The 13209-nt window shown below is 33.9% G+C and overlaps 2 protein-coding genes across 2 annotated transcripts; one reads left to right on the forward strand and one right to left on the reverse strand.

Moving 5' to 3' along the window:
• Positions 1 to 5940: 5940 nt before the first annotated feature.
• On the forward strand, positions 5941 to 7473 carry LOC145150448 (uncharacterized). Its single transcript, XM_079075274.1, has 3 exons — positions 5941 to 6378; positions 6678 to 6769; positions 6858 to 7473. Exons 1-3 carry the CDS (start codon positions 6223 to 6225, stop codon positions 7261 to 7263), a joined length of 654 nt encoding a protein of 217 aa, XP_078931400.1. The 5' UTR covers positions 5941 to 6222; the 3' UTR covers positions 7264 to 7473.
• Positions 7474 to 10631: 3158 nt separating this feature from the next.
• LOC145150464 (large ribosomal subunit protein eL37z-like) lies at positions 10632 to 11844 on the reverse strand. The gene is made up of 4 exons (XM_079075276.1): positions 11764 to 11844; positions 11523 to 11658; positions 10989 to 11090; positions 10632 to 10836 (listed from the first exon to the last, which is right to left on the reverse strand). The coding sequence occupies exons 1-4, from the start codon at positions 11764 to 11766 to the stop codon at positions 10790 to 10792; spliced, it is 288 nt and encodes a 95-aa protein (XP_078931402.1). The 5' UTR covers positions 11767 to 11844; the 3' UTR covers positions 10632 to 10789.
• Between the last annotated feature and the right edge of the window lie 1365 nt (positions 11845 to 13209).

The raw sequence follows: 13209 nt of genomic DNA on the forward strand, positions 1-13209 counted from the left end.
GGAGCTCATTTTCAGCTTATTGGAGGTATGAAGCTGAACCTTTGTCTATAGATCTTGATTTTGGGCCTTTTCCTACATCTTTCTAAACCCTAAAGAGGTTGTATTCGGGATTAAGTGTTGGAAGTCAGTGCATGCCTTAGATCCAGGTCTACTGGGGGGTTTTATGGCACAAAGGTGCCCATTTTGCAGCCATGAACTCCCCATGCACCTAGGAGGCCATCTTTTATGGATTTTTGAGCCAAAGACCCCCATGCATGGACATCAAGTTCGTGACTTTACGTATAAAAGGGACCCTAGGAGGTCAGATCTATGATTTGGATGCATTAAGTCCCACTGAAATCGACTGTATAGTAATGGACAAGGAGGGACTCGGCGAGTCACTTGGGTGACTCGGCGAGTCACTTGGGTGACTCGGCGAGTCGAGACGCTTTTTCCCCAAAAACGTCTTCTGGAAATGGTTTTGGTTGAGTGGAAGGAACGCTCAGCCTGCTAGGGGTTTGCCTTGGACCTGGAAATCATGGAACTCGACGAGTGCTAGAACTGACTCGGCGAGTCCAAGACAATCTCCCAACTTATGAAGACGGACTCGGCGAGTTCGAGAGGAGCTCGACGAGTCATAGACTGAACATCTTCTTATGGATGAAGATGAACTCGACGAGTTCATGAACGAACTCGGCGAGTCGGATGAAGATGGTCCCGATGGTTTGAATGAAGGAGAACCCGTCGAGTTCTTGCTAGACTCGACGAGTGGTGTCGAGGTTGGATCGGGTTAGTGGAGTATGGACTCGACGAGTTGGTAGACCAACTCGGCGAGTCAGGTCAACTGGGTGTTGACTTTGACCAATGTTGACTTTGCCTGGTTTTGGTATTGACCCGGGTTAGGGTTGTATGTTCGGTTTGATGACTTGAAGGTTGTCGTGTAGGGATTGAGGAGTCGAGGAGAGCCGGCCTCCACGCCAAGGATAGTTCAGACACTACACGACATCGATGTGAGTTACCTTCCAGTAGAAGTGGGTCTAAGGCACCAAGGCCGGCCCATTAGTAATTGATAGTTGGGACGATTATCTTTGTGATAATTGTATGGTCTGTTATTGTTGGATATGTGAGTATGCTAGATTGCTAGATATGTGAGTATGCTAGTTTGCTAGTTACTATGTTATGTGAGATAGTATCAGTAGTAGGGGACTAGTCCCCGATCCGGTCGCTAGGACCAATGGGTAGTTCGGACACCCCATATATGTCTGACAACATGATTATGATATGATATTATGTGGTAGTAGTAGGGGGTGAAATAGTCCCTGTGTTCGGTTGATATAGACCGGAGGGTAGGTCAGCACCCCAGAATAGCTTGACATGGGTAGGTCAGCACCCCAGAATAGCTTGACATGGGTAGGTCAGCACCCCATAATAGCTTCACATGGGTAGGTCAGCACCCCATAATATCTTGACATGGGTAGGTCAGAACCCCAGAATGGCTTGACATGGGTAGGTCAACACCCCATAATGGCTTGACATGGGTAGGACGGGCGCCCCAGAATTGCCCGGTAGTATGTATGCTATGTGATTGTATGGTATGTGTTATGATGGGGGAACTCACTAAGCTTTGTGCTTATTGTTTCAGTTTTGGTTTCAGGTACCTCTTCGTCCAAGGGGAAGGAGTCGGCGGTGTAGCATCGCATCACACATACACACATGATTTCCGCTTAGAGTTTTCTGGGATTGTACTCTGATATTTCGTTACTTCGGATGATTTGGTTTTGAGACATGATATCATGGTTTTATGTATTGACATGGTCTTGGCAATGTTTTGATAAACTGATTTATAAACCACTTAATTAAAAACGAAATTTTTGGCCTCAATTTTTGGGATGTTACAGGGAGGATCTGATTTCTCCAGATAAGATGATTGGAGGAAGAAATTTTAATAGTAAGAAGATGGAGAAGGGTGTTTAGAGAAAGGGGGATTAATCATCACCGATTTCCATGAAGACGAGAGAGAAGCAAGAAGGTAATCGGCGACAGAAGAGAAGGATCAAGATATGGCTGATACCATGTAAGGTTTAACAACTCTCAACACAACTTGCGGAGAGGATCTTTATTCAATATATATATATATATATATATATATATATATATATATATATATATATATATATATATATATATGGCTAGGTTATAATGTGGATGGACAACTATTGTGCGGACGTGTGGACAATGCTATTCTATGATAATTACAAAGAGAATAAGTTGTTTGCTAATGTGAATCCGTTCAACCTTACAAAACTATCGTCATTTTCATGCATTCTCACTAATTATTATTTATTTTTGTTTTCACACATCGTTTTTTACTCAATTTCATTCTTACAAAATACAACTCAATAAACATTCTGACAACATTATGATAGAATGAGAATAATAATAAAAAGTCTATAATAACCTTATAAATGATTTAATTAATGAGAATGCGTGATAATGACAATAGTTATGTAAGATTGATAGTATTTACATTACCAAACAACATATTTTCTTTATCATTCTCACACACACACACACATATATATATATATATATATATATATATATATATATATATATATATATAGAGAGAGAGAGAGAGAGAGAGAGAGAGAGAGTCAGGTTCAAATGTGGATTGACATCTATTGTGCGGACGTGTGGACAACACATCGTTTTTTACTCAATTTCATTATTACAAAATACAACTCAATAAACATTCTGACAACATTATGATAAAATGAGAATAATAATAAAAAGTCTATAATAACCTTATAAATGATTTAATTAGTGAGAATGCGTGATAATGACAATAGTTATGTAAGATTGAACGTATTTATATTACCAAACAACATATTTTCTTTATCATTCTCACATAATAGCATTGTCCACACGTCCGCACAATAGATGTCAATCTACATTTGAACCTGACTCTCTCTCTCTCTCTCTCTCTCTCTATATATATATATATATATATATATATATATATATATATATATATATATGATACAATGCCCTATGTTTAAATACAAATACTAAGAGAGAACGCCAGCTATAACATTATCACTAATAAAAATCTTGGTGTTACATCAGTGCCCAAAGTTCAGGTTTTGAGTCTAATAGTTCCATGATTTTTTCCTTGACTTATTTATGACCCTAACTAGGGTGAAAAGTGTCATTTTCAATGACAGGTCCGAATTTAGTTGCATTAATATGTTGTTTTGTAAAATCCATAGTAAATCATAGAAACATAATTAGGATCAGTGTAATATATCCCTGGAAATATATTGATCTGAACGCTATGTATATGAAATGATATTTTGTATTAAAGGGTCTAAGGGGAGCAAAAAAAAAAAGTCTTGAAAAGACTACAGTTTGATGTAAAAAGTTGAAAAACATTTTAGGGATTAATTAGTGGAATCAAGGGTTAAGGGTTTGTTTATTAATACTCTATAACACTTATATAGGGAAAAAGGAAGTGCCTTGACCCTTTGGAGTTTTGGTGTTTGCTTGTTTGCGATCTACGTTAGATTTGAGGTGAGTTTCTCACTACATGATATTGATGTTATATATCATTTTCTTTAGCTCGTGTGTGATTGTAGGATATATGTGGGTAGTACCAGGCTGTGTGGTATATTGGACCAGATACATAAATTTCGAGTCAGTAGTCTAAAGGCAAAAAAAACTGAGTCAATAGACTGAAGGTAGAAATGCCGAGTCAATAAACTAAAGGCAGTAATGTCGAGTCAGTAGACTGAAGGTAGTAATGTTGAGTTAATAGAATGAAGGCAGAAATGTCGAGTCCTTCATGGATGCTCATTTAGTGACATGTTCTTAGACTTGCATGTGTGGTACTATACTGTTTATTTATCTGAATCATATGCCTAGATTGTTGATTGATTGTTCGTTGGATGTTTACCTATGTGATATGACTGAAATACAAATCGTTGGTATGTATGTTTTATCTGTGTGACATGTGTAAAGTATGTATATTGATGTATGATGTTGTGTTGGAATTCACTAAACCTCGTGCTTACCTTTTCCCTCTTAAAATTATTGTTTCAGGAATTGCATGTATTAGTAAAGGGAAAGGCACAACATGATTGTACACATGGTTCGACTTGATGATTAATTATAAATGTTGAACTTTCTAGACTTTATTTCTACTGTTTTTGATTGGTGGTTTATGAAACACAATATAATTTATTATTATGGATGTCTTCAGTTAAACTTAACGGTTTTCGGTTAAGTAATGGAACAAATGGTATTTTAAATTTAACAAATGAAATTTTAAAAGTTTAAATTTATTATAAATTTTGAGACGTTACATCAAAATGAATCAACCTCCGATATTCTCACTAGACAATTTTATTACTTAACTTATGTTGACTTATGTTTAGATTGAAGACTCAGGAATTGCTTAGAAGATATCAAAGATATTTTAAAGGTCTCAGATTGTGAGGTTACATTTGAACTTTGTCATAATTACTAAATTGATTACCACCTCAATCTTTTAAGCAAAAATCTATGTTTTTGGTACTTTTGGACATGCACAAATATATTTTAAAGTATTTTTAAAACTTGTTTTAAACTATGGGACAATATGATTTTCCATAATTAAAACTCTAAATTTGTTTTATTAAAGATCAAATGATTTTAAAAAACGTATTTTAAACTATAGCGAGGGATGTTTCAGAATATGTCTATACCATAGACATATAATGATATGAATGAAAACATGGGTGTTATAACTACTGTAAGAATATGCACACCGTACACATATGTCATGTGAATGAAAGTAGGGGTATTAGAAATACTGACATTATAAAATAGTAAATATGTATAAAAAAAGATAAATAATTAAATGCACATAAAAATAGAACAAGTAATTGAAGATTTATATTATTCCATTATTCTAATTTTATATCTACATTCATTTCCTATGAGGTAATGTCCTTAGAGAGTGACAATTTCTATTTTGCCCTTAGGGCGAAAATTAATTAGTTACATGGTGACATGTTCGAGATTGTGAATAAAACACATGACTTAATTTTGAGTCTCAAGTCTCAACAATGTCAGTATCAATTCATCCGTAGTAGATTCCCTCCCGTAGGGAAACTCCTTGCTAACCAACCAGTTTCCTCATCGTAGAGTCGTTGAGTACCTGTTTTATCTTTTGCACAACGGCACATTAACTTTCAACTTCTTTATAAGTCAACCTCTATCATCATAACTCTCCACCCTCTTTACCATAGTTTGAGGTGTCTCACTTGGAGATATCCAAACCATTTCCCGTAACAATCTCCAAACATCATAACTATCTTGAATATTTATTTTAAATCAAAATTCATAAACAAACTCAAGAACATCAAAATAGTAATACTTTATTAAACCATATTCAATAACATGAACATAAGAATTAAAACCTTAAATAGAAAAACAATATTAATTTTAAAAATAATATATTCATTAATTTTTTCTGAAATCAAAACCTAATCACTCCTCTCACCTAATATCAAAATCAAAACCCTAGCATTCCTGAACATCCAATTTCAAAATCAGAAGTTGGCCATTTTGGATTATTATAAAAAGTCTTATGTAATTATCATTGTTTATTCTTCTCATAAAGTTGCATTTTTATATAATTCTTTCTTATAACTTAAACAATCTTTCATCTTTTAAAAGCTTGTAGAATAAACAAATAAATACGAAGATGAATGTGATAAATAAACAAAAATGTCTTTCATTTAACAACTGAGTGACCAATTCATTAGATAATATTATGCAAAAATGGTTATCTTATAATACCAGTGTAAAATAAATAAACAAATGGATCAAACTTGCATATTTGTGAATACTCCAGGGACTAAGTTTATAATTTAGAAGTCCAGCCCAGCCCTGGTGGGTAGCTCAATTCCATTTCAAAAACCCCTAAAATTGAATCTTCAACCATCTTACAGAAAATTTCGATTCCATTTTCTGCCAACCCTATCGAGACACGAGATATTCATTCGACCCCTAATTTATGCACAAATAGGAAGAATTTACGTGAAAGAGGAAGCTCGTTTTCGTAACTCTAGCTATCGATTGTTACAAAAGACGAAAACAAAGATTTCATTCAGTTTACCCTAGAAAAAACCTAGAAGTTTTCCCAGTTTATTTATTTCTCGTTTTGCTTAAAAATTCTGGAGAAAATTGTACGGTATAGTAATGTTGAAGCTCTGGAGATGGTATCAAAATTGTTTAGCTGTACATCCGTTGAAAACACAGGTCATCAGCTCCGGTGTGATTTGGGGGCTTGGTGATATTGCAGCTCAAACAGTTACCCATGCCACTGCTGTCAAGAAAAAACCCCTTATAAAATCTGTAAGTTTTCTTCATTCGACTTATATGTTCATATTTTCTTCTAGGTATTTCAAGCTTACATAATTGTTGACTGCGAGTATTTATGATCGATACGTTTTTTAGTGTTCTTGTTGAGAGGGTTTACGATCAAATGGTTTGATTCTGCAAGTATTTTTAAGACCCTTGTGCATTTGTGATTAAATGACTTGTAATCGTCGAAATATGTATTACATTAGATGTGTGTATTCAAGGAGAAATCTTCTGTTCTAGGGTTAATCCTAAAGTGGCTGATTTTTTGATATGGAACAATACTATAACAGGAGGAAGATAAAGAATTTCATCTCAATTGGAGACGAGTGGCTAACACTAGCTTATTTGGAATGGCATTTGTGGGACCCGTTGGTCACTTCTGGTTAGTTATAACTTACAACTGATTTCATCTTCAAAAACTGTATTAATATCTTAATGTCAATACAAACATGAGATTATAATTTTTACAGGTATGAAGGTCTAGATCGATTATTAAGATTGAAACTTCAATACCAACCAAAATCAATGCGATTTGTTGCAACTAAAGTAGCACTTGATGGGATCATATTTGGGCCTGTGGATTTATTTGTTTTCTTCACTTACATGGGTTTTGCATCTGGGAAGAGTGTGAAACAAGTAAAAGAAGATGTGAAAAGAGATTTTCTTCCTGCATTGGTTCTAGAAGGTGGGATATGGCCGATTGTCCAGGTGGCGAATTTTCGGTTTGTTCCAGTGAGGTATCAACTTCTTTATGTAAACTTTTTCTGCTTGTTGGATAGTTGTTTTCTTTCTTGGCTTGAGCAGCAACAGGATGCTGCTTGGAAACAATGGTTTAAAAGATTGTCTTTGAAGGAACATGAAAATCAGAAGAGTTAATGAGTGGAAGTTCCATGTATGCTTCATATTTGATGGATTTGTTGTTTTCATTTTGTTTTTGTTTGTTGGTTATTTTTGGAAACTATTACGGGGAAAGAAGCATGTACTTTGAGATGCATTTTTTTTTTTTTTTTGAGATTTTATTTTTCGGATGGTTACATTGTTGTAAATATTGAGATGCTCAACATAGGAAGGAAGAATTGTGGATGATGGCGTAAGTTTTTTTTTTTTTTTTTTTTTTTTGACAATTATAAATTTCCTTTGATTAGACCTTACTCTTAGCTTCTTTAGGGGTTATTAATTTTTTTTAGCTCAATACATATTATTTACCTGCTTATGTATAGCACAAGAATTTACTATTCAAGCTACATTATGATGGGAGTTTTTGCTCATGGTGCTATATATTATTATTATTATTATTTAATGATGGATTATAATCCCATTTAGAATGTATTGTTGAAGTTCTAGAAAATAAAGAAGCTATCATAACGATTGTTTGGCAAATTCTAAATGATTTAGAGGATCTGAGTGCAAACATGTTTGTTGGTAAGATTACCAAATGGATGTGCTGAATTAGAATTATCTCATAAAACTAAAATTTACAAATTTCACAAAAGATAGTCAAAATATTTCCTTAATATGACGAGAATTTCACAAACAATTTATGAAAGACCTCGAATGTATTTTTCTTATCCATTCTTCTACCATTTTGAGATGATAGACAAGTTTAAGATGATGACAAGTGTAATAAAAAAGACAAAACTGTAAAATTGGTCCCTATGATATTCAAAAAACTTTGGATAGAGTCCAAAAAGTTTTCAACTTGCATGGATGGTCCAAAATCAAGAATTTCCTTTGGTTTTGGTTCTGAAAAAGTTGAAAGGACTATTTTGCCCTTAATATTATTTTTTATATTTTTTTATTTGTCTATATATATATATATATATATATATATATATATATATATATATATATATATATATATATATATATATATTAACAATCCTTATCACCACTGATGGTGACCCTCACCCCCAATTTGTCGTCCATAGTGGAGATGGATCTCTGGTTGATACTGTGGATATGGATCGAAGGTGGTGAAGGAAGGCATGAAGGCTAACGATCATTCATGATCCACGCGAAGCATTCCTAACCCTAGCTCCTTCTCCATTTACACAATCACCGACCACTCTCTGAACCACCCTAATTGATGCGGCAGCACTGACGTGTAACCTCCTTAGAAGTCCAAGAAACACAACCATTGATGTCTTTATCCCAAAAGTGCCTACTATCTGTAAGTATGACTCCATTGCTGATACCCAAACACCCTCTCGATTGAAGCTTTGGTAAACTCTAGATCATTGGTCATTTGTTTATTTGATCTACACCCCTTCTCCTTACTCTGCCCTTTCATTAATGTTTCAATTTCATTTTCCCCACCTAGAATTTGTTCAGAAATTGATGATTCCTCCCTGGAATCACCTATTACTGTGTTATCTTGAGTTGAAAACATAGATAGTCTGTTGATGTTTTTGTAGGGAATAGAGCAGGTCTTGATTGGTGATTCCTGAGAATTGGTAAAGTCTCGTGAATTTAATGATCTGTTATTTAGAGATTAAGCCTTGGTGGTGATAGGGATGGCAAAAAAAACCCGAACCCGACGGGGAGACCCGAAACCCGATCATTTCGGGTCGGGTTACGGGTCGTTATCGGGTTTTTTATCGGGTTCGGGGCAGGGAGTGGGTTCTCCTCACCCCGACCCGCCCCGCCCCGATTATATATATATATATATACGAATCCTTTTGATGTTAATTGAACGCATTCAAAGATAAAATACTTACTGTGGACAATCTTTTTAGTTTTTAAAAAAATATGGTGTGAATGATCATTTTTTATATTTTAACGTATTACACTAAACTTAAATCAAATATTCTTTTTAGTTATTAACAATTATTTATGTTTTGACGTACTATACTAAACTTAAATCAAATAATTTTTAATATAACGTCCAGTTTATTTTATTAAAGTGATGCATCATATTTTTAGTTTAAAAGGGAAGCTAGAACATGTATTTTTTATAAGACATCGGGTACCCTAAAATGGAATAAAGATTTTGTTATAAATTGTTATAAACCCGATAGGATACCCGAAACCCGACGGGAAAACCCGAAACCCAATGGGGCGCCCCGATAAGATACCCGAAAAATATCGGGGCGGGTTTGGGAAACCATGCCCCGCCCCGAACCCGCCCCGTTGCCATTCCTAGGTGGTGAATTTAAAGGGGTGTTATAGGAAGAATTGTTGGTAAACCCAAATTTGTCTTTGAAATGGACAGGAGGTGATAATCGGTGGTGGTTGTGGTGTTGCCGGAAAAATGGAGGTGCGATGAATGGAGATGATGAGAGATGGGGTTCGGACCAAATCAGAGAGAGAGAGAGAGAGAGAGAGAGAGAGAGAGAGAGAGAGAGAGAGAGAGAGAGAGAGATTAGAAGGGCAAAACGGTCATTAGATGCGCTTTATGAACCAAATTCACAAAAAATTCATGATTTTGGGAGTAAAACCAAATGAAATTCTTGATTTTGGACCATGCAAGTTGAAAACTTTTTAGACCCTATACCAAGGGACCAATTTTACAGTTTTGTCTAATAAAAGATTATTGATTTTATTAAATATGACACCTTGAACTTTCAAGAAGATGATAGGAAAAAAATAGGAAAATATGTGTAGGAAGATGATAAAAAAAAATAAAAATATATTTGATACCTCTTAATTGAAACAAATTCAATCATGTATTATTGGGTTTCATTACTTAACATCAACCATGAATTACGAATCTAAATTGGATTTAGTTTATCTAATTCAATCACCATTGAACTTCCTAAATTACATATCCCAAGCTTTCCATCATCAAAATAAGCATAGTTTGCTACCGGAGTAAGACAAACATTTTGAGATGAAGTTCCAATGTAGTCTTTGACATTTTAGGATTTTGAAGCCAAATATTCACTCAACAAAATGCTTCACTTCTTGAAGACTCAAGGAAGCATTCATAATACGAATTGAATTTTCATCTTACTCGCCAAGACATTTCACAAATTAACAAATGATATAAAAATACACAGAAAAAATAAGATATTTTTATATGTTACTTCAATGGACACGAACATGCCACAACATACCACACACTCGTAGGTGATATTGTTCAGCTTAATAAAAACTTCTACTTATTTGATAGGTGGATTGTTATGAGATAACATCGATAAAAAAAATGTCAAAAATATTTCCAAAGCATATGATGCTATTAGGGTTTGCAGCCAGAATATTCAAAAGAAGACCATAAGTAATGAGTAGGATCTAAACAAAAACAATTAGAAAGTAAATGCCTTCTCATATCAAGAATTAGAACAATTCAACTTACTAGTACTCAAAAATAACAAAAATGTTATTAATGTAAAAACAATACTTCAAAGGTTGGTTTTCCAATAACAATATAAAGTAGAAAATCAAACAAAATTGTACTTCAAATTTAAGCGGTGGCAACAGCTCCTTTGCTCCTTGGAGTTGCTTGGGTGCCTGAAAACAATAAAACTGGTCACTAAATTTGTTCTCCTTTTTACTTAAAAGTACACTCATTGAGGGCATACCTAAATCTAGTTAAATCATATAGATGTGTTTCTTTTAGAGAATTAAAAAAAAAAAAAAAAGACTTATTTTTCTCGAATTACCTTCCCTGAAGTTGCTCTTGAACCTACGGGGAACATTACGAAGGTAACGCATGCGTCCAGTTCCTGTGGTCTTCCTTCTGATTGCCTTCACACTCCAGTTGTCTGAAACATAAAAGCAAAAACTGTAAAATAAGTGATGAATGATTTTAATTGATAGACTATTGATGTGCTGCTCACGAGTATCAAGTGAATTTCAAATATGAGAATACATCAGTTAATAGTTAAGAGATAATAATTGAACACACATAGCATTGTAGCTCAAAGATTCGAGAAGGATCATAACACAAATTACAAAATCACAAAAGAAAAGCGATCAGTTTATCACAAATATTTGCTCTAGAGTTCCCCAAGCTAACAAAAAAAACATATCCACGGCATTATAGTGAGATTGAAGGCTGATGTTAACATGAATATCAAGCAAAGAGAATCAAATGCAACCACTAGGTTTCTCTTAGAGCTAATAAAATAAACAAGTGATGAAGCGATCTGTATGTATAAAAGAACATTAACAGAGAGAAGTAGAAGAAAAATTACATTTTCTGACGCGAGCAGCGGGATACGCACAAGCAGAGCATCGGCTCTTCTGTAGATGAAAGCTGCGTCGACCGCACCTCACACATAGGGTGTGTGTCTTGTTCCTCCTCTTACCGAAACTCCCTGTTCCTTTACCCTTCAATCAACAGATTCAAGAACAACAAACAGAAACAACGATCGTCATTACACGAAATCAAGTGGCTTTCAAGGAATTAAGAAAAAAAATGTATGAGGTCATTACCATCTCCGCAGATTGAGAAGAAACAAAACCCTAGAACTAAGAAGCACCAAAATATTGAAAACCGTCTTATAAAAGTTTTTTATGAATTTATAGGATGCAAAAATTAGGGTTCGCGTTTAATATAACTGGGCCATATCGGGCTTCATAGCCCAATAGTCTTGTCTATATTTGTCTCACTTGTGGTTGCTACCCAAAACCCAAATATCATGTTATAAGTTTTGTAAGTTTTGTTTGCATAAAATATAAACATTGATTTCTATTAGTTAAATTATTAAATTATTGATTGATCTCATTATTTTGTAGTACAAAATATAAGCTAAATATAATATGAACTTTATTTATTTATTTGTTTATTAAATAGCCCTTTCTTCTTAGACACTAATTCCAAACAAATGATTGCTATAATAATTTGTTATCATCCATATTTTTTATGTTTTATTCGTTATATTTAAGAAGAAAAAAAATCAGTTTTTTTTTTAATTTACTATATTGGGTGTTGTTAACCACACCCATTTTAACCTACAACATCATAATTAACATATACGAGATGACTAATCTATTCTATTTTTATTTTTTCTTTTATTAAATGAAATAATTTCTTTTATTATATTTTACTACACATGATATAAAGTGTTTTTTCAAACTTTACATGATAAAGTTACAATTTATTATATTTAATTTTTCATATTTTCATTAAAAAAAAACAATTATATAATTGAGAACGCGAGAACAAATCTGGGCCATATTTTTTTTGCCGCAAAACCCTCATGCGTACCGGCACAAGTATATGCATATTTTCAAGTGATTATTCATATATGAATATTATCTGTTCCGTCGTCCCGGTACGCAAGAGCACTTAAGCGACATATTTGTAATATGCGAGAATATACTTACCTTTATATTCACATATGAATATTACGTTCCTTTATCGCGTCGGTACGTTGGATGGTTTTGCAGCAAAAAGAAAAAGATGGCCCAAATTACTTTTCACGTTCTCGATTTCATAATTGTTTTCATTTGAAATATGTGGCCTATATATATATATATATATATATATATATATATATATATATATATATATATATATATATATATATATGTCCAATTGAAAATGCGAAAATAAATTTGGGACACATATTTTTCCATCTGCCGCTTAGCGTTTCAACGTACCGGGGGACGGAAAAAATCTCATTCCCCTAATCTAATAAATAAGTACATTTTTGCCACGTGGCATTCTCTTAGCCCTTCCCAATCGATTTTTCCCGCTCCTATCTTCTAACTGAATTTCCCAAATTACTCTTGCTTCCTTTGACTTGTATTATATACCGTATTGAAGTAGTTTCCATAATCATTCGTCTCACATTCAAATCAAAATCAAAATTCAAATCCTCCCAAATTGAAGCCGTAATTTACGCATTGATCGCAAAACGAAGATAATCTATCGGT

Source organism: Lactuca virosa, chromosome 1, assembly GCF_052849685.1.
Source record: "Lactuca virosa cultivar CGN04683 chromosome 1, Lactuca_virosa_CGN04683_v6, whole genome shotgun sequence".
Taxonomy (NCBI): Eukaryota; Viridiplantae; Streptophyta; class Magnoliopsida; order Asterales; family Asteraceae; genus Lactuca; species Lactuca virosa.